At 34.3% G+C, this 21,554-nt stretch overlaps 1 protein-coding gene across 2 annotated transcripts; it reads left to right on the top strand.

Annotated features, from left to right (window-relative positions):
* Positions 1-161: 161 nt before the first annotated feature.
* LOC128989834 (uncharacterized) lies at positions 162-16,665 on the top strand. 2 transcript variants are annotated; one of them, XM_054411905.1, is made up of 6 exons: positions 162-260; positions 2,204-2,282; positions 6,560-7,255; positions 7,990-8,109; positions 8,387-8,499; positions 15,707-16,665. In XM_054411905.1, the coding sequence occupies exons 2-6, from the start codon at positions 2,234-2,236 to the stop codon at positions 15,815-15,817; spliced, it is 1,089 nt and encodes a 362-aa protein (XP_054267880.1). In that variant the 5' UTR covers positions 162-260; positions 2,204-2,233; the 3' UTR covers positions 15,818-16,665. The 2 variants fall into 2 exon arrangements, with proteins under 2 accessions (XP_054267880.1, XP_054267878.1); XM_054411903.1 differs by lacking the exons at positions 162-260; positions 2,204-2,282 and adding an exon at positions 2,867-2,932.
* Positions 16,666-21,554: the final 4,889 nt, after the last annotated feature.

Here is a 21,554-nt window from a genome sequence, read left to right as displayed (position 1 = left end):
CTAGTCTACTCTCTCCTCAGTCCAGTCTTCTCACTCCTCAGTCCAGTCTTCCCACTCCTCAGTGCGTTCAGTCTCCTCTCCTCGTGATCGCTGCTCACTCCTTGCTCCTAGTCCAGTCCAAGTCGCATCACCTCACACTCAAGACTCAACTCAGTCTCACACTCACACTCAACACTCAACTCAGAAACTCAGTACTCACACACATTACTCACTGTTGAGTAATGTCATCCTGATGTTTGTAAATCCCGATCAATTTCTTGGTATGTATTGAATAAATAACATTTCTTAATTATCTTTCGAATATTAGTTTAAATATTTTAAAAGTCTTTTCATAGATCGTAAACGTTGTTGTTTTTGAAATGACAGAGTTTACAATAAACTCGCTCTTCTGTCCACCATCCCATGTCTAAATCAGACACCCCACAATAGGGTGTCTCTTAAGTTTCTTATCTGCTATAAATATGGTTACAGAAATCATCTATTTGACGAGTAACTATGTCTTTTAAACTGTCTTAACTTATCTCTGGCCAATAAATTATAGCTAGAACAAAGTGTAGGTACCCTGTTTCAAACATTCCTAACATAGGTAGCCTAATCCTACCTCAATGATTACAGCAGCAATAGTTGCACCACCAAGATTGAACATTAAAGCAAGTAGGTTGCTAGCCTAGGCTATAAGTTATTGTATAATTACAACCATAGACTTAGGCTTAAGTTAGATGGATTAATTTGTAACCTAAGTTATCTAAATATTTATTTCACAAGATTTGCCACCCGTCCCGATTCTGCCGGGACAGTCCCGACTCAGACCCTATGGCCCGTGTCTATGTAACATTAGTTATGTGTTTTTTTTCCTGATGGGACGGAGGCTCGTCCGTTGAATTATATATAGACCGTGACGTAACATCACTGTCAGACCTCAACACCTCAGTATCTCGAACTTTTTTATGGAACATTCATAATTCGAAACTGAAACCTGAAAAACTTGATAACTCGAATTTTTATCATAACCCCTTCAGATTTAAGATATTGAGGTCCTTATTGTTCACATCAGAGTTAAGATTAGGCCTATAAGTTAAGTGGTTTTTTTACCGTTAAAAAATGTCGGTCTTTACTATCGTATTACGTTGGTGGCCATTCTAGGCGTCACAGCAAACGAGCGTATTACAATCTTTAGCCACTGCTAGGGTTAAATGTTAGCCTATTGGTCTTAGACTGGGACGGGTGGCGTCGTCCTGTAATCCAGCTACTAGGAGGTCACGAATTGTGGATATTTATAGGGATGCACTGTGGATGCGATGCTCACTGGTGTGGATTAACGTCCGCACTAGTGAGTACTACGACTATCCGCAGTACTATCCTGATAACTGTTGTGGAAACTGAATTTTTACCCCATTAGCTGTTTGGGCTATTCGTAAATTACAAGGAAAAATGTGGTTCGGATTCCACTATAAACTGTAGGTCCCTTAGTTGCCATTAGCTGTTTGGGCTACAGTATTAATTAATAGCTGTGTCTAAGGAACATGTCGGCCTTAGTCACTAACAAGACTACAAGATCGCGCCACTCATCCTACACTCATCCTTCACTCATATTTTTGGGTTAAAATACGCACATAGTGGCGTCCCCATCTTAAATAATTGATATTGGGATTGAAAGTGAAGTGTAACTTAATCAAGTCCAAATTGCAGAATCAGAATCAGAGTTACGGTAGCTATTTAAGTTGTCACTTCCCATTTGGCTAATGCTTGACTAGGCCTATGATTGAAAACAATCAGCTGTTGGCTTACTTCACTTCACCCACAGTTCATTCCACTTGTAATTGTCATCCGTCCTACCTTGTTTATTGTAATGTTGTATATTTTTATGGCAATAACTTCTCTTAAGGGTCTCAATTAAAGGGTGATTTTATTCACGCTTATGATTTTGCAGATGCATCAGCTGTTAGATTTGTTTTTATGTAGCCTAGATAGATTTTTGGTTAGTTTTCCCTCAGTTAATCTTTTTATTCTCATTATAGATGTTTACATTACGATAAAGTTACCTATTAGTTTTGATTCTGCTACACAGTTTAATTTCTAAACTGCAGTATAATTTGCATGGTAAGTTTGTGTCTTACTGTTTAATTTTTACAAACAGAAACACAAAGGTCGACGTTTTCATTCAAGGAGACTACGAGTTGAAAATTCAAAATGTTGATTTCAGGTAAATGTAGATGAACACGATGCTGCTATTATGGCCTCTCACTTTTGGACACAGTGGTGTTTTGGATTTGCATTTACATGTAAGTAGATGTTTTAATGTCTAAGTTAAAAGTTTTGCGTATTTGTCACTATAGGACCTTGCAATTTTCTAAATTTGAAGATTCAATGGAATTGATTGCTACACTTAGGCCTACTATACTTCAAAAACATATGAACCGATTGAAATTGTAATCATGTCACATTTGATGTCCATTTGTATAAAACAATTAACCAATATGTTACCTGATCTATTCTTTATTTTATTGTCTTGTAAAACTTGTGTTTTCATTATTAGTAAAAGCCTCAGGCCTACTCAAACATTCAACAAATTATGCTAGGTATGCTTATTTTTCTACAATTAGGCTATTGAACAAGCAATGTGTTATGGGATAAATATAAAAAAAATCATACCTAGTAATTTTTAACTGTTATGGTGCATACAAGGTTCTAGAAATCTACACTCCTTAAATATGTTAAAACAAAAATATAGTTAAATTTAAAATAGTTATTTAATAGTTTCATAATAATACAGTGAGTAACTTAGGTCGGAGTATTCACTGCGTTATTGGTTTAACCCTCCCTTACTGTAGTGTGGCTTCTTCCTGGTTTCATAATGCCAGTGGGGAAGGAGTTCTAGTCATGAGTGGTCAACATCTTTACAATATCTTCTCAGTTTTAGTTTCCCTTCAAGGTAATTAGATTTGGCAACAACTATAATGTATCAATCAAGTTAGGTATTTCATTTTGTCACATAATTTTTAAGTAATATGTAGAAATTCGGATAAACTAGCAATTGACACTATTGTTTCGTGTTAAGTGTTGTAGACGTCATTGTAAGGGGTTACTAACTGTGTATTTTTTTTTTTTTGACCCCAGACGCCAATTATATATACCACATTCTTCAGATCAATTGTTATATGTGTCCTTTGACAGAATAGCGAAATACTATGGATTTTGTGAGGAAATGGCCCAAACACTGATCTTAAATGTTGTCTTAAGAGAAATGTTGCTGGATTATTCTTATAATAAATGATCAGACCCTTATTCATTACAACCTTAATAAGACCCTTGATAGTGATGCTTTAAATATCCCCGTCACAGCATAATTGCAAAATTTTCATTTGCCTGATTGGATTTTCACTAAAATAACTTATTAGAAATATCATATTTATTCCCCTATTTCCAAACATTAGTTTAACGAGTAGCCTACATAGTTTTGCTGCTAAAGGGAAGGTATTAAGTGTTTTTTTTTTGTTAAAATGTTTATAGTCGAGTATGGAATAAATAAATTTTCCAAATTTGGTAAAATTTTGTTCATAAACAATAAACTATTACAATTTACTTATATTCTCTATAACAACTTAAGAATTTTTAATTTAAAGTTTTTTATCTTCCCCTTAACCATTTGGTGCATAGTAATGCTTCAATATAGGCCTACTAAATTATTTGTTTTTGTCTAAGCTCTACATAATTTGTTGTTTTTAAGGTCAAAAATTAAAAAAAAACCTTAAAACCCCTCATAAACTCCGTTCCCATAGTCCAATCATACTGGTTCCCACGGGAAAATTTAGATTTAAACCTGTTAATAACAAATAATTTAATCAACATTGGATTATTTTTTAAATTGAGCTCGGGTTATTGGGCTAACAGACATATATTATATGAATTTGAAAGAATGGTGTTTTTGGCCTCTTAGGACCTAAAAATGAATAAGTAAATTGGTCCCTGGCCTAGGTCTTACCATGAGATCTATGGTAATAGGATTATTCCCTATATAGGAGATATGCTAAAAATAATTGTCAACAGCATTTAAAACATTTTCAATATATATTTTTAATAATATTTTATTTGAATGATGTCTCAAGTGTGGATTAACAATAAGTAGTGTAAAAAAGTTAGTTAGGCCTATGTATTTAAAATATAGAATTCATGTTCTGTTAGTAGTTTTAACTAAGTTAAATAAAATTAAACGATGGTTTTATGCCACTAGGCCTACATAAAAATCAAGGCCTAAGTGAGATGATGACTCACATTATTATATACCCTATTCATATTATCAATCTGTGTTAAGGGTGCGCTCTACCTGTCCGCCGCACGTTAAGGCAAGGGTTTAGGATCACCGTCATTGTCAGCTTAGTTCTTAACCGATTAAAAATATATTTATGTTAATTTATTCATTCCTTATATCTGTAGGCTTGTACTTTTTTAATTTTCTGATAATGGTAGAATTTCAAGTGGGAGGTGACTGTAAATTCTTCAAAATAAGCGTTTTTCAAAAGCATTTTACACTTACATCTATATATTAATTTGAAACTGTTTTTCTTTGTCATAGCTATTTTGAGAGAACGGCTGGGCGTAGAAACTCGGTAGAGGTGTCTAAAGAAAGGTATTGGTCTGTAGATGAGCCATCAAAAGAGAAACATGGTGAATTCCCTTGGGGCTCTGCCCCCGTGGCCTTTAAATTCCCATCCCATGTTATTCTTATGGAGGAAAACGGGGTTTTTGTCACAGCTAATTTGAGAGAACGGCTGGGCGTATAAACTTGGTAGGGGTCTCTAAAGAAAGGTCTTGGTCTGTAGATGAGCCATCAAAAGAGGAAAGAGGTAAATTCCCTTGGGGCTCTGCCCCAGAGGCCTTTAAAGTTCACTCTGCAATATTGTTTACATTTCAACCATATGGATAATTTTACACTACTTTTATGAACCAGCTGTTAATATTAAAATTGTATTCAAAGGTCTACTGAAACTGTCAAAATTAAATGTTTACATTATTATTTATGATTTTAAATGGATTCTCCACTGCATGGCAAGTTTTTTATAGTTTCAACAAAATGATGAATTTATGATACGTTTGAAATGTTTTGTTCAAAAATCTATGCTTTATTGCTCTTAGAGAATTTTAAATTATGAAATAAGTGTGACTTATCAATTTCAAAGGAACATATAACTATTCCTTATCGGGGGTGCATATTGTAAGGTTGGCACTTTCCTTTTTTTCCTACTTTCAATCACCATTTATTTTTAAATTCAAGAAAGAACACCTGAGATTCATTTATTGGTGTAACAGTTTTTGATAATCGGGTTGAAAATTGTGTCATAGATGAGTACGTTGAGGATGAGAGCTGTGTTCAAGTTTTGGAATAGACTAACTACGAAGTCTATGGTTTTGGTAAACAAGGTGAATTAATGTCAATTCAGGTATTTAAAAAAAAATCTGTACACAGTTTTTACTTTGATGTACACATGTAGCTAGGTTGAACAACGCATCCAAACCTCACTACATACAAACATTCTGAAACATAAAAGTGTCATCACATCTCATCGCATTTGCATAATTTGTTACCAATGCTGGACTAGGTTATGGATTTGGTTCCGCAAATGTTCAAGATTTGTGATGAGATTTCCTACAATTATGGTTCATTCCAATCCACGAAATACATGCACAGCTTTATGTGATCTATATGGCCAAGGCAAAACTACTCCATAAGTTAATGAATTATCAAGTAAGAACAGGATGATTAAATACATGGGTCGATGTGGCAAGAGAAGGATTTAAAATTGCTGAGATCGAAGTAAGAATGTTACTGCTTTCTGGAGCATCAGATATTTTTATAAAAAAAATATGAAGATTTACTTATAAATCCGGATACAATCTGAATGATTTTCCTAAAGCAGATGGAATTAGTGGTTAGTAATAAATATTGACTCTTTCCGTAACATGATAGACTAATTATATGAACTCATTCTCCCATATAGTGAAAGTGGCTTTGGTTTGAAACAAACTCATGAACAAACAATTATGAGACTCCTAAAAAACCTTTTGGGCAACCTAATGCCGATAAAAAGAAAGGTAGGAAATATTGTGTTAACCGAATTCATCAATCACGTTTTTTAGGGAACACAATCGTCATACTTATTATTGCTTATCCTCCCTTCATATATCTAAGATTTTAATGACTTCACTCTATCCTACACAGTTTGCTGAATTTACATAAAACCTCAAGATTAACCGTCGATTTCGACGGGGTTCCACTAGTAGTCATAAATTTGAATCTAAAGAGTGAGGAACAATCTTCTGATGTAAAATATCTTAAAAGTTAAGTGAGTAATTTAACTTTAAATTACACACACTGATTGAAGTAAGTTGGTGGTTCTGGGTTGAAACTTAAACATCTGCAAGCGCTTCTCGCGGCGCTGTTCAATGGCGCAACATAGCTACTGAGGCCCGAGTTGCGATTTCTGAGCTGAGGTAGAGCACACCCTTAAGAATGAGAACCATTATTATTTCGGTAAAAAGGTAATATTTTCTTTGATTTCAGTATTATGGGTAGCTGTGCTCCTTACATCAACCGCTGAGAGCTCCTTGGCTGTACCTAGAGAAGTCTTCACATCATTAGGAGACACTGTAACATATCAAAGGGCAAAAAGATCTCCTGACGAAGAAACATTCCAACCCCGCATTCCAAAAAAAGTGGAAGATTATGAAATAACAGAAGATGATTTCAACGATACGCAAGTGACGAGCCAACAGACCAGCAGTGAAGAAGTTTCTTTAGACAATGAGGATGAGGCCAAGGAAACTCCTCAGGTGATAAAGGACCAGAAAAACAAACAAAACGAGCCAAAAAAGTACAATGCAAGCGAGTTTAAGAAAGTCGCTGCAGAAATCAAACCTTCAAACGACAGCGCGGGTGAAAAACCAAAGCTACCCATTTACAACCCGAATCCAGTTATAAAGTACAACAATTCCTTTAAAAAAGATTCTAAATTGAATTCCTCTGTTGATTCTAGTTTCAAAGCGGATAGTTCTAATTTGAAAGTTCCCAGCAAATTTATGAGGAAAGTCAAAGGAGATGTCATTGAAGGGCCAGTCAACACGACTAAGGTAGCTAGTCTCAATGAGACTCGCTTGATGAGTGATCAGCCGGTTGCTACAGAGAGCGAGAGTGATGCGGTCAATAACTCTACGGATATCTCTGATGACGAAACTCTGGATGGCCTTTTACAAAACTCAAGTAAGAGTGCAAAATACATCTAGGATAATGACTTAAATTAGATTTACAATTTTATATTATGAACAAAAACTTCCACTTCATACTTCTTTGCTTCATAAATAATTCTCTTCGCTAAAAGTAACGTTGAAACTTTAAAGCAATTTTCTAAATAGTTTTAATTAGCACATTCTCTACCAGGTGATTTAAACTGCTCAGTGTCTTGGTATTGTAAGGTATAAGGTGGCCCCTGTGATAGATGGTAGTCGATTGGTAAACACAAAGTTTCAAGAATAGTGCTAAGTAACGTTACCAGGACGAGAAGTAGGTGTTGCTGGTACAAGTATGATAGTTCCCGTGTGAGGCTTGCCAAGTGCAGGATTTCATGCAAGTACCGTAAAATATGTCTTCCTGGGTGTCATGTATGATAATTTTTGTCTCAGAAACAAATAAATAGTTAACTATATTAACACAAAATTTGATTGTGTAGCTTTTTTAAGGGCCTATTAAAAAAACATATATCATACCTTTAAAAAAAAATTCCTGTGCACATGAGAGTAGCGGTAGTTGGTTAATTTACCAGCATACAGCAAAAATTACTGGACTCGCCGACTTTACTGTTTGCTTAAAGCAACTGCAACTTTCTCGGCTACAATGAGTACACAAACTAAACTATCTAGGTATTTACTGTGTAATGTGGTAAAAAAGGTTAGCCTGCACACAATTTTCCAACAAATTGATTTTGTATTGTTTTACAGCAAGTATAAGCGAAGACAACTCTACAAGCGCAGATGGCCGTACAATGCCGTCAGAGGATCTTAACATTGTTCTGATATCTGGGGTTACTCTGGGTACAGCCGCGCTACTGGCAGTTGTAGGTAAGTGCACACGATGTGACGATTGGTGATTAATGTTTTATTTTACTCTTCAATGTCACACAGTAAACAAACAGTTTTGATGCAACGTTTAAGAAGTTTCTTTTATACTACTTGGTGACTATCTGAAATAATCAAAATTAGAGCTTCTTTTATGAATTTAAGTTTTTTGTGTGATGTAGTGTTCAACAAAATATGTATGTGTAAAAAATATCAAAGAACAATATATTTTTTCAGATTTAATATGAACATTTATAATTAACGTTGAGTGTTTGTACAGCAGGTGGAGGATTTGTTTATTACCGTCACAGAATGTGGAACAAACCGCAGACGTTGAGTGACAAATGCAGCAACGCTGACTCTAGCGGCTACATTGATGACAGCACACTTAGGGTAAGTAATACAATACTTCACATGCAGGCTGTTAAAAATGTAAAATTCTATTTCTGTAGGGCAAATATTATTTGGTCTTTGACTTAAACTCAAAGTAAATTAGTTCCAATATTACTTACTGCGGCCGTTCCCGATCGGGTATGGTGCTTGGCCCTAGTACGGTGCGTCCGTACCCCATCGGGAACGCTCGGCAATGCCTTTTGTATATCTTCGTTTTTGCTCTAGCGTCGGCCGAAAGCGGACCTATACCACGTTAGCGTGTAGTTCATGTGACTTGCATTTTGTTGTAGTAAATTTCCCCATAAAATCCCCGTCTGGCAATCTTAAAAATCAACTTTTTGTCCCGTCTTTTTCCCTCCATTTGGTAATACAATTCCAATGGGATCGGCTACGTTCCAAGCAGTGCTACTATCTGTGGATGTTTAGCGAACTACGTCGACTCTCGTTGTAAAGCAGGACATCCCCACACGTTATTTGCTATTCGTCAGACCAAAATTGGAAAGCCAATCACAGGCGGCAATCGGGTTTGTTCGACGCTGAGGGCTGCGCCGCACTGGGGATACGCCCGCCATTTTACGTGCCGCAGCGAACGTGTTAACTTGTAAAAGTGGTTGTGTTACTCCTAGTGGTTAGCGTCTCGGACTTTTTAGTGTGGGAGGGACGGGTTCAATTCCCGGCACATCCATAAATTCAAATAATCTTTATTTGTTAGTAGTATACAATACATACATAAATAGTGTCAAATATACAGGTATTGAAAAATGAAAAACAAAGGTTTCTTAGAATTAACAATATATGCAAAAATTGACATTACCTCCTACAACTCATCGAAAGAATATATAGCTTTGCTGATGAGGTACTGCTTCAATTTAATTTTGAATTTTTTGGTTGACACCTCATCTGTTATGCTTTTTGGAATTATGTTATAAAATTTTGAACCAGCATATTTAGGTTTCTTTTTGAAAAGTTCCAGAGTGTGATAGCTCATTGCGATACAGCCCCGATTTCTGGTGTTATATTCATGATTGTTACCAATTAGCTCCAATTCCTGAAATCTATTTTTTATGGATAAAACTGTTTCAAAAACATACATTCCATAAACAGTCATTATGTTTTCTAGTTTAAAATAATCTTTAACTGAAGTTCTGGGTTGTAAATTACGAATAATTCTAATGGCTTTTTTTTGCATTATCAAGATAGAGTTTAAGTTTTCTTTAGTAGTTGCACCATAAAGAGATAGCCCAAATGATATCACTGAATGGATGTAAGAGAAATAAACAACTTTTAGAGATTCTTTTTCACAAAAATTTTTCAACCTAACCAATGCATAAAGGCCAGAAGAAATTTTAGTGAGTAATTGTTCAACATGACGGTTCCATTTAAGTGTACTTTCTATTTCTAATCCTAAAAATTTTATGCTGTCTTTAACCTCAATTTTTTTATCAAATATGGTAACATTAGGTTGAGTTATATTTTGAGCTGATCGAGTTTTAAAACAAATAATATTAGTTTAATAATGGTTTAGTTTACCTCTGTCAATATGGTCTTTGCGTAGTTTGTCACTACTGCAGTTTCGTGCTCGTGGAGCACATCATCAGGTGAAGGTCACAAAAAGTTAAAACATTTTCCTTACGTGAAGGTCGTCAATTAACACACCGAAAAAAACACATAACACACGAACGGTACGAAAAAAACATTTAACTTGGCCAATACATTAAAGACGTTACACACGGGGTCCGGCGCCGGTAGAAAGCCAAGTCATGACTGACGTGTGTTGTAGTCGGTAGCCCCCCCCCCGTCCTCACTTCTCTTATCAGAACCTTTTCTTTGGTCTTGTTCCAGGATGTGAATGGCGGTATTATAAATAATGTTTGACTGGAATGAGAGTTGTTCGTTTAAAATATGGTTTGGATGTACTTTAGCTGCTCGGTAAATCTCAAATTCTTCGATGGTGTCCATTTATTTACTTTTATGACAAGTATGCATTACTTCTAAATTTGTTTGTATATCGGTATAACTATGGTTTGAATCAATGATATGGTTGGCAAAAGCTGATTTGGAGTTCTTTCTTGGTAAATGTTCCTTAAATCTAGTTGCAAAAGAGCGTGATGTTTGTCCAATATAAAAACTGGGGCAATCATTACATGTTATTTTATACACTCCAGTGTTGTTTAATTTATCGCTATTGTCAGTTTGTCTTTCTTTTAAATTACTGGACAGTTTGTTTGTGGTTTTGTAAGCAACTGTGATATTGTTTTTTGCTAATTCTTTTTTGAGAAAATTATTAAGTACGATGCCATATTCTGCACTAACATATTTTTTGGGTTCTTTTGTATGTATCTGATTATCCTTTTTATTGTTTCTTTGTTTCCTAATCAGTTTGTCGATCAGGGCACTCTCATATCCGTTAGATACTGCGATGTATTTTAATATGTCTATTTCATTGTTGTAATTTTCTGGGCTTAGTGGTATGGAAAGCAGTCTATGGACATAGCTATTGTAGGCAGATAATTTATAATTATGGGGATGATGCGAAGTTGAATGAATTGTTTGGTCAGTGGTTGTAGGTTTCCGGTAAATTTTAAAATCAAACCTGTTGTTTGCTCTTGTGATGGTAACGTCCAGGAAATTTAATGTCTTATTTTTCTCAATTTCAACTGTGAATGTCAAGTTCTTGTGGAAAGTATTAAAGTATGTGCTTAGTAGCTTAATCTGCCTTTCATTACCCTGGAACACGATAAATGTATCGTCTAAGTATCTGCTGTAATGGATGATTTTGCTCTTATAGCGATTTAAATCAGAGAATAGAAACTTGTTTTCAATTTTATTCAAAAACAGTTCTGACAGAACACTGGAAAGAGGCGACCCCATTGTCAGTCCCTCGTTTTGTTTGTAATATTTGTTATCAAACATAAAATAATTCTGTTTTAAAACACATCTTGTTAAGTTTATAAGTTCGTTTTTAGCCTCGTTGGACAATGTAGAGTGTGTATTTAAATTATCTTTCAATATATCTAACGTTTCGTCGATTGGTACGTTAGTAAATAAATTTACAACATCAAATGAAGCGAGTATATAGGATCCCTTTAGGTCAATGTTAGATATTTTATTTACCAAATCAATTGTATTCTTTACACTATGGTCATTTTCTAACTTGGTTTCCTTCCTAATAATCTTATCTAATTTCTGTGCAATTTTATATGCCGGTGACGGTCTATAATTAACTAAGGGCCTTATTGGGACGTTTTGTTTATGTATCTTTGGTAACCCGCGTAGAATTGGAGCTTGCGGTTTTGTCATTTTGTTTTGCATGATTTCCTCTTTAGACAAAAGGTTGGTACAGGATGAAATCATTTTATTTATATCCTTAGAATAAGATGCTGTGGGATCCTGTAACAGGAGATCGATGTTGTTGTTCTCAATGAAATCGTGGACTTTGTTTGCGTACTCCTGTCTGTCCAGGATGACAATACAGTTGCCCTTATCTGCCTTCGTGATAACAGCGCTGTTCTGCTGTAGTTTGTCTCTGATACTGGCAGCGACCTGTTTCAGAGGTTTGAACCTCGACAGATACTTATTTCTAGGGATCGGATTATTATTAGTTTTTCTAACTTTATTTACAATCATTACTCTGGTTGAGTCACGAGCTTCGTTAGTTTTTAAGCATTTAACAGCTGTTTCAGCAGTTTAGGCCTTTGTTTAATAGATCAATTTCTGACTTACTGAATTCTATGTTAGTATTGTTTATGACTCTTGGATGGAATGTGTGATTGCATTTTATTGTTTCTTTTACTAGCTGCGAGTCTAATAAAAAATTCATTTTCTTAGTTTGTGATTTCTTTTTTATAAATATTTTCTTATTTATTTGAGAATCGAGTTCTAAGAAAACATTGTTTTGCTGGGTTGGATGCAAACTGTTTAGTAGTTCCAAATGTTTGCTTAGCAACAGTTTATTCAGCATACATTTTTTGGCATATAAAGTTTTGATTTCACTCTTTATCCAAGCTTTCTCGGCAACTTTTTTCGCTTTTCTAGCGGCTTTAGAATGACATGTTATTTTAATTGTAACATATTTAGGAACAATTCCGTATTCAAGGCATTTTTTATTAAATTTTATATTTTTGGTGGTTTTGAAAAGTTTTAACTTAATGTTCTTGTAGTTGAAGGCTAATTTAACCTGACTGGTTTCCAATTTCATGATGGGTAGCCTCTGGACCATACAGCAACAATAATAATGGTTTAGTTTACCTCTGTCAATATGGTCTTTGCGTAGTTTGTCACTACTGCAGTTTCGTGCTCGTGGAGCACATCATCAGGTGAAGGTCACAAAAAGTTAAAACATTTTCCTTACGTGAAGGTCGTCAATTAACACACCGAAAAAAAACACATAACACACGAACGGTACGAAAAAAACATTTAACTTGGCCAATACATTAAAGACGTTACACACGGGGTCCGGCGCCGGTAGAAGCCAAGTCATGACTGACGTGTGTTGTAGTCGGTAGCCCCCCCCGTCCTCACTTCTCTTATCAGAACCTTTTCTTTGGTCTTGTTCCAGGATGTGAATGGCGGTATTATAAATAATGTTTGACTGGAATGAGAGTTGTTCGTTTAAAATATGGTTTGGATGTACTTTAGCTGCTCGGTAAATCTCAAATTCTTCGATGGTGTCCATGTATTTACTTTTATGACAAGTATGCATTACTTCTAAATTTGTTTGTATATCGGTATAACTATGGTTTGAATCAATGATATGGTTGGCAAAAGCTGATTTGGAGTTCTTTCTTGGTAAATGTTCCTTAAATCTAGTTGCAAAAGAGCGTGATGTTTGCCCAATATAAAAACTGGGGCAATCATTACATGTTATTTTATACACTCCAGTTTAATTTATCGCTATTGTCAGTTTGTCTTTCTTTTAAATTACTGGACAGTTTGTTTGTGGTTTTGTAAGCAACTGTGATATTGTTTTTTGCTAATTCTTTTTTGAGAAAATTATTAAGTACGATGCCATATTCTGCACTAACATATTTTTTGGGTTCTTTTGTATGTATCTGATTATCCTTTTTATTGTTTCTTTGTTTCCTAATCAGTTTGTCGATCAGGGCACTCTCATATCCGTTAGATACTGCGATGTATTTTAATATGTCTATTTCATTGTTGTAATTTTCTGGGCTTAGTGGTATGGAAAGCAGTCTATGGACATAGCTATTGTAGGCAGATAATTTATAATTATGGGGATGATGCGAAGTTGAATGAATTGTCTGGTCAGTGGTTGTAGGTTTCCGGTAAATTTTAAAATCAAACCTGTTGTTTGCTCTTGTGATGGTAACGTCCAGGAAATTTAATGTCTTATTTTTCTCAATTTCAACTGTGAATGTCAAGTTCTTGTGGAAAGTATTAAAGTATGTGCTTAGTAGCTTAATCTGCCTTTCATTACCCTGGAACACGATAAATGTATCGTCTACGTATCTGCTGTAATGGATGATTTTGCTCTTATAGCGATTTAAATCAGAGAATAGAAACTTGTTTTAAATTTTATTCAAAAACAGTTCTGACAGAACACTGGAAAGAGGCGACCCCATTGTCAGTCCCTCTGGTAAGGTTGGTACAGGATGAAATCATTTTATTTATATCCTTAATATTTTACATTTTAAATCTTTTGCAACTAGATTTAAGGAACATTTACCAAGAAAGAACTCCAAATCAGCTTTTGCCAACCATATCATTGATTCAAACCATAGTTATACCGATATACAAACAAATTTAGAAGTAATGCATACTTGTCATAAAAGTAAATACATGGACACCATCGAAGAATTTGAGATTTACCGAGCAGCTAAAGTACATCCAAACCATATTTTAAACGAACAACTCTCATTCCAGTCAAACATTATTTATAATACCGCCATTCACATCCTGGAACAAGACCAAAGAAAAGGTTCTGATAAGAGAAGTGAGGACGGGGGGGCTACCGACTACAACACACGTCAGTCATGACTTGGCTTCTACCGGCGCCGGACCCCGTGTGTAACGTCTTTAATGTATTGGCCAAGTTAAATGTTTTTTTCGTACCGTTCGTGTGTTATGTGTTTTTTTCGGTGTGTTAATTGACGACCTTCACGTAAGGAAAATGTTTTAACTTTTTGTGACCTTCACCTGATGATGTGCTCCACGAGCACGAAACTGCAGTAGTGACAAACTACGCAAAGACCATATTGACAGAGGTAAACTAAACCATTATTATTGTTGCTGTATGGTCCAGAGGCTACCCATCATGAAATATTAGTTTTTTCAGGATTTAAAAGCAAATTGTTGGCATTACAAAATTTTTTTAAGAGAGTTAGGTCGGAATTAATTTTAATTTCTAATTCAGCAACGGTTGATACAGTGATTTTCAAATTGGTGTCATCAGCATAAAGACAAAGTTTACTGAAATCAGAAAGCTGAGGGAAGTCTCTTAAATAGCAAATAAATAAAACTAAATAAATAAAAATAAATAAATAAAAACTTTTTTCTCATGTTGACCTCTTGTGAACTACCACTTTCGTAGAAAAAAGCTATATAGTAACAATATATAGCTTATAAGGCATCTTGACTTTTGAAGATTTTGTCTTAATGCCTATACTATAAGGAATTATTGGGTCTGAAAACCTTTTATGGATACACCAGAGTCTTGTTTCTCCAAACTAATTGGGACTTGGCAACTAACTAAAGCCCTTTTGGCATCACAAAATTGTTTTCCTTTCACCAATGTAGGAATACCCGTATTTATCTACTGTGATCACACAGTAATATTCATGTTTTTTTCTATTGTGATTGTGTTCTTCCTAATACACAACAACCAAAAGAGAACTAACAGAATGGAACGACAATGTGAGAAGATTTATGAATATACACTAAGCCATAGGCTATTGGCAACTATTCCAAATTTTCCAGTCATCAAATTTAATTTACAATTCCTGGTTTCTTTGGTATTCTATACCAGGACATATGTTTAGTTAGTATTTCTAAACATATTGTAAAGCTTTTTTTAATTTGAAAACAGTAACATTTTCTCCCCAGTAAATTTTTCGGATCAAAAGAACTCTGGTCCACCTACCTGTTCAGCATTATAAAGTACCTATTAAAAACGAGGAGTGATTGATGTTATCAACAGTTATCTCATAGACAACATTTTTGGAATAACGTTCTAATTTTTCATTTACAGGAGAATTCAGAAGAAATGTACAGTTTGGACAATGATTCATTCCTGAATAGCTTGGAAGCGATGACGATTCAGAACTACTGGACTGACAATGTCAAACATACCAAGCTGTAAGCTGTAGCAATATTCTCAGTTAACCAAATGTGCATTTTGCGTCCATATTTATACATAGCCCTCACAGGAGTTGTATGGATATTTCCTTTACAAAAACACTATCCTGACTTTTATATAATATTTCTCAAGTATATTTATGTTATTGAAAGTTTTAAACGCATAGTAAAACTATATACACAATGACCTTCAATCAGTTTAAATAGTCCAGTGTTTAAACAAAGTGCAGTATTTTATATGACTGTTATTTTTATATATTCAGTTAGAGTTAGTATAGATTCATCACAAAAATAACTATTTTATTTATGCATTTTACATGTTGACAGTGTTAAGTGTTACCTTAGCTCTGATGTTCACTTAAGTAGGTTGTAGAACACGTAGTGGAGGGCTGAAATGTCTGTGATGGTAGGATAGTTCACACCGGACGATTAAACCAACCTTCAGGTCATTTTATACTGTTTTTTCATAGTATTAAATGTATTCTTGTCTTTCTTTGTAGCTAGACATAACTAATATTTTTTGTAAATTTACACTAGTAGGAAATGTACAAATTTATACATTTGTAATTTTCCTGTATATCGACACGGTTTATTTTGTTGCAAATATCTTTAATCGGTTGTGATTTATTTAATTGTTACTAATGTTGGCTTCGTGTTGTTAAGTTTTAGTTGCGGTTATGTAAATAGGCGATGCAAATTATGACAGTGTAAATACTTTTTATTTTTATATATTGTAAATCCACATCCCACAAAACATTTTCAAGTAGGGTTAAATGAAATGAAAAGAAATACCTGACTACAATCACAGAAAACGTACTACTATAACCCAGAATGCCAACCGCATGGTAAAAAGCATTAAGTGTTTTGAGAGAGCTTTGCCTGTCAATCCGTAGGTAAAGTCACCAGCGTTGCTATGCTATTGCATGGCAACGCTGGTGGCGCTGCCTACGGATTGACAGGCAAAGCTCTCTCAAACCGCTTAATGCTTTTTACCATGCGGTTGGCATTCTGGGTTATAGTAGTACGTTTTCTGTGCTACAATTTACAAGTATTGGAATCTAATACAGGCAGTTCAATGTCAATATGAGCAGAGTTAAGATGGGATTGGCACATATTTCATTGTGTAAAGTAATTGCAGCACTGTACATTGGTTTATCTTTGTTTTCAACTACATCTCACATCTGTTCTGCTAGCCTCTTTTATAATTAATCTTAGCTCATAACAGAAATTGATTTTCATTTGAAATTTTTCTATCGTGAGCTAACAACTCATTTGTTGAAATTTATATTGTTCTACTTTAACAAACTAAAACCCATTTAAACTAAAACACAAACTAAAAACTTATTTTGATAGATTTTTTAAATGTTATTGTGGGATTTGGATTAATTCTTTTACCGAACAAAATTTCTTTTTCTCTAGGTCTAGTTTTTCGTTGTTGTGAGTTACATAGCTTGAGGACCATAAACAGTAATGAATCTTTCATCCAGCGTAAAGAATGTTAAATAGCTTTTGATACCATATAACTAAGCATAAACCTAATCCTCCTAAATAGTTTTTATTGGACAATAATTTGTATTAACTAAGGATATTTAAAACACCATACTTTGCATATGGAACCTTTTAAAATTGTTGTTTTGTTTTTAACCTGAATGTTTTGCAATTGCTGTAGTTTGATTCATGTAGTTCAAGAAGTTTAGCATCTCCCATTTACAGATTTGTATCTAGATATGTTATAACCTAATTCAACATTTTTTACAAAATTGTAATAATCGAAATAATTTGTTAGAGCAATCATAACATATTGTATTAGAGGAGGTTATGGCGAAACACATTGTTGGAAATTCAAGAAGATTACAATAACCTGTTTATCAAAATGCTGTATTGTTGTGAACTGAAATGTTTTAGTAGCAGATTATCAATAAGTATCTCAGCTTAAATAGTAACGAGGCTGAGGGAGAAAGAACACTGTTTACTTTAAGGTCACAGATTTTCTCACTAAGGTTGACTATTTTCTTCTGTCCAGATGGTTTTAGAGCGAATTTGAATTGGTAGAAACATTCTAAAAAAATCTTTAAAAAATATTCTGCCATTTTATCTTTTAGAACTGATAGATGGACCTGTAATAAACCGTTCTTTTAGGAAAATGTACACAAACTTGTAGAGAATTTCAATTATCTAAGGTGATTCCCATTCTGTTAATCCACTTCAAAGCGCCAAATGCAGAAAAATCTGATCATTCTAAATTAATCTTAAACCATCTATGGAAGGGATTATATTTTTATGATTTACTTTTATTTTACTAAGGACAGGAGACAGCATATCAGATTGCACTTTCAGGAGGGCCACATATCATGTTTGTTTAGATTTAAGTGTTAAGCATTCCTTTTGTCAGTATTTATTTATGTATATAGTTTGTAAGTAAATTTGTCTTGTAACCAACTGTAAAATGTAAATTTATGTTACGTAATGCAACTACGTATTGATTTTTGTTTGTTGTAAAAATTCGTTTTTTTTAAGGGTTTATAGCAGTGTTTTCAGTTAATTTATATTTTGAACTTAATTTAACATAAGAAGGATTAGATTGTTAGGGGTGTGTAAGTAGTTGTATATTTTTGAGCCAACATGTTTTATTCAAGAATTTTTATTTTTATTGGTAAGCTATCGTGTGATTAAAATTGGTTTTAAACTGTTCCAATACATTTTTAGAGACTCATTGACAAAAAGGGCTACAAGAAAAAGTGGCTTGTACCAGTCATTAAAATGCCATTATTAACAGATGTTTCCAATGTAAACTAATAATAAAATTACAAAGAGTAAAGTTTAGCCCAGATTCGCCAAATTACAGCCTGTTTGTGAATTTTTGATGATTTCAAAATGTTGTGTATTCATACATTTAGTAAGATTTCATTTTCTTCATTTTTATTCATGTTAGTTTTTGTAGCACCTGTGACACTTATAAATCATGGCTTCTCCAGTATTTGGCTCGAATCCTTGAAAGAGTCAAAAGTACAACTTTGCACACCCCTTACTGAAGAAGGTGACATATCATAATTCTTTTGGTACCTAATAAAAGTTATTTAAAACAATTTACTATAGGTAGGCCGGTTAGAAAACGACCTGCGCAAAATTTTTAGCGCATGTAGGGGAGGTAACGGCGAGCGAGGGTATGTTCCCCCTCTCCGCCAACGGCCGTTTTCACACTGCACGACACGACACCGACACGGCGCCGCCCCGGTGTCGTGGGAGTTGGAATCCTGTGTTACCAAATGGAACTGCTTACACAATGATATAATAACATTTCATGATGCTCAAATATTGATGCGATTTAGGCTATACAATATTTTTTGCAGAACCTATTTTTCTCAAGTTATGAAGAACGTAATTGTTTACATTTTGATCAGCTGTATAATTTAATTTGATTAGCTGTGTTCGGGAAGGTTGGGGTGGGGTGGTAGCGGAGTGGGGGAAGAGCCATAGTCTGTCTCACTCCCACAGCTCGGTATCTCTCTCTCTCGCACCAATGCTACGAGGAGGACGCTTTCTAACTGGCCGACCTATAGAAGGTAAATTTTAAAGCAAATTAGGTGCAATAGAATATCTTCAAAACAATTTTTTAGATTGTATTCTAACATTGACCGTAAAATGGAATTTAAGAATCTTTTTGGAGAATGTCAGAATAAAACTCTGTTCTGTTAATTTTTTTTGATAATCAAATTACATGTTAAGCTGTTTTCTAATAAGTCTTTTAAAATTATTATTTGAATCTGAATATAAAAGTAAAAATTATTTTTTTCATCAAATGATCAAGTTTCCTGTGATTTCTAAACATAGCAAAGCAATGCATCATCACTTCCTTAGAACCCTGTGGTAATATCAATATGTGTCTGAACCTAGTGATTTACATTTTTCTAATATTTGTATAGTACTTACTTGTATAATATAAATTTCCGTTTCCTATCCTTTTGAAGCGTACATGCAATATGACTTGTTAATTGTTGTGTTATGGTGCAGAATTACTACTGATTTTGTTATAAAAATAATCTACAGAATATTACATTATTGTAGCTTTAATTTGTTGTTGTTAATTTTTAGTATTTTGAAACCTAAACTATTGAATAAATATGATTTTGTGCACTACTATGTTTTACTAGATGATTAAAAAATACTATTATTTAATTTGTCTCTTTTGATTGAAAGTTCCTTTTGCATGTGACTATGGACTTCACAAAGAAGTTACCGATATGTTACGTGTCTGATGGACGCGTTGCAGAAAGTCAACAGTGCCAGAAGGTCAAATAATTTATTTTTGTCCCATTAGATCAAAAACAATATATTAGGCTGTAGCGCTAGGTCAACAAGTACAGTCAGAACTAAAAACGTAGGCTGTGTGTATGAGTTTGACCTAGTGGGATTTTGACCTAGTGAACAGTTCCGACGAGGACACATATTTGATCAAACAATCTCCTAAAGTTATGTTTTATCTATGGTTCTACCCATCATAACGGTAGCTTGCAATAAAGAATATCTGGATTGTGGTGACTGCAATGAGTGCGCGCGCAACTTAAGACTCTGCCCCAAAACGCCTATTCTAAAGCATTGGAATGACGTCATGGCACCCTCAGCGCTGTTGGGTTGTTCTGCCATAAGACTACATGTATTGGGATTGGGACGGTCTAGCCGCCGTCCTTACTATGAAAGTGACAATCAAAAATGAGTCTTTACTGAATTGAATTATCCAATTTTTTTTATATATTTATGCTGTATATTGTTAAAAGTACTCGTTAAAGTAATTTTAGTTTTATTTAACCGAAGAATATTAAAGTGTAATTTATTTATGTATTGTTGGGAGGGCGGTGTCCGAGAGTCCTTATGGGCTAGCCGCCACTGAAGTCAAAAGGTTGAATAGTCATCCGAACTGCCAAAATTGGGGTTGGCTATAAAGCGTTGGTTTTGACTTTTAATATACTTTTTTAAATAAACTAGTAATGTTTTTAAGGGCAGAAAGGGTTCTTGGGATTGGCTATTAAGAAAGTATTTAAGTGGTAAGTATTTTGAGCTGCAGGCCGTATGTGCATAAGTGGCTTGGATGAAACTAATAATACTGTTGCATAGTGGTGGGGACCAACTATAATAGTAGTATGAAGTAAAGAATACAGCATTGGTCTAAGATTTGAACTACAGTAGCTCACCTGGCCTCAACAAGAGCTCAAGAAGACCTTAATTTACTGACAAGCCTTGTATTTAAACAAGTAAATGACAATTTAAAAGGTCCTTGGTGGATTCTTTGCAAACCTCATCAGGATTTTTATCATAGTAAGTAAACAAAAAAACTAAAAAGTGTTATTTTAAATTTTCATATTGTTTTGAAAAGTTTTAATATCTTAGTTTATATATAAATTTAATTTACATTCACAATTATTGAATCAAACCTTACCAACTAACTACTGATCTTTATACAGGGTGTTTCAGTAAAGCGTAGCGGGCTATGCAAATTTAGATTCTACATGCAAAAATAAGTCGAAAATGAAGAATGTTTTTTTTCGATTTCGGCTTAGTTTGGCCGTAATCCGCCATTTTGTATTGTTTTGAAAATAATTAATTACTCAAAAACCCTTGGAGATTTTTTATGAAACTTGGTATAAACTTTAAGTCTACAGGTATAAACCTTCTCCAAAAATATCTTCGATCAGGCTCATCTAGTTTCAAAATGGCGACCATTTAAATTTTTTTTGTAATGGCCG

This window comes from Macrosteles quadrilineatus, unplaced genomic scaffold, assembly GCF_028750875.1.
Source record: "Macrosteles quadrilineatus isolate MER2022 unplaced genomic scaffold, UCM_ALF_1.0 Scaffold_3__2_contigs__length_128488019, whole genome shotgun sequence".
NCBI classification, from domain to species: Eukaryota; Metazoa; Arthropoda; class Insecta; order Hemiptera; family Cicadellidae; genus Macrosteles; species Macrosteles quadrilineatus.
This window is presented reverse-complemented; position numbering and strand designations above follow the sequence as displayed.

Excerpts from the sequence above, each read along its gene's own strand:
- LOC128989834 (XM_054411903.1), top strand. The coding sequence starts at position 2,881 with ATGAGTGGTCAACATCTTTACAATATCTTCTCAGTTTTAGTTTCCCTT. Across the intron at positions 2,933-6,559 it reads AGTTTTAGTTTCCCTTCAAG|TATTATGGGTAGCTGTGCTC; the intron begins GTAATTAGATTT and ends CTTTGATTTCAG. Across the intron at positions 8,110-8,386 it reads CGCGCTACTGGCAGTTGTAG|CAGGTGGAGGATTTGTTTAT; the intron begins GTAAGTGCACAC and ends GTGTTTGTACAG.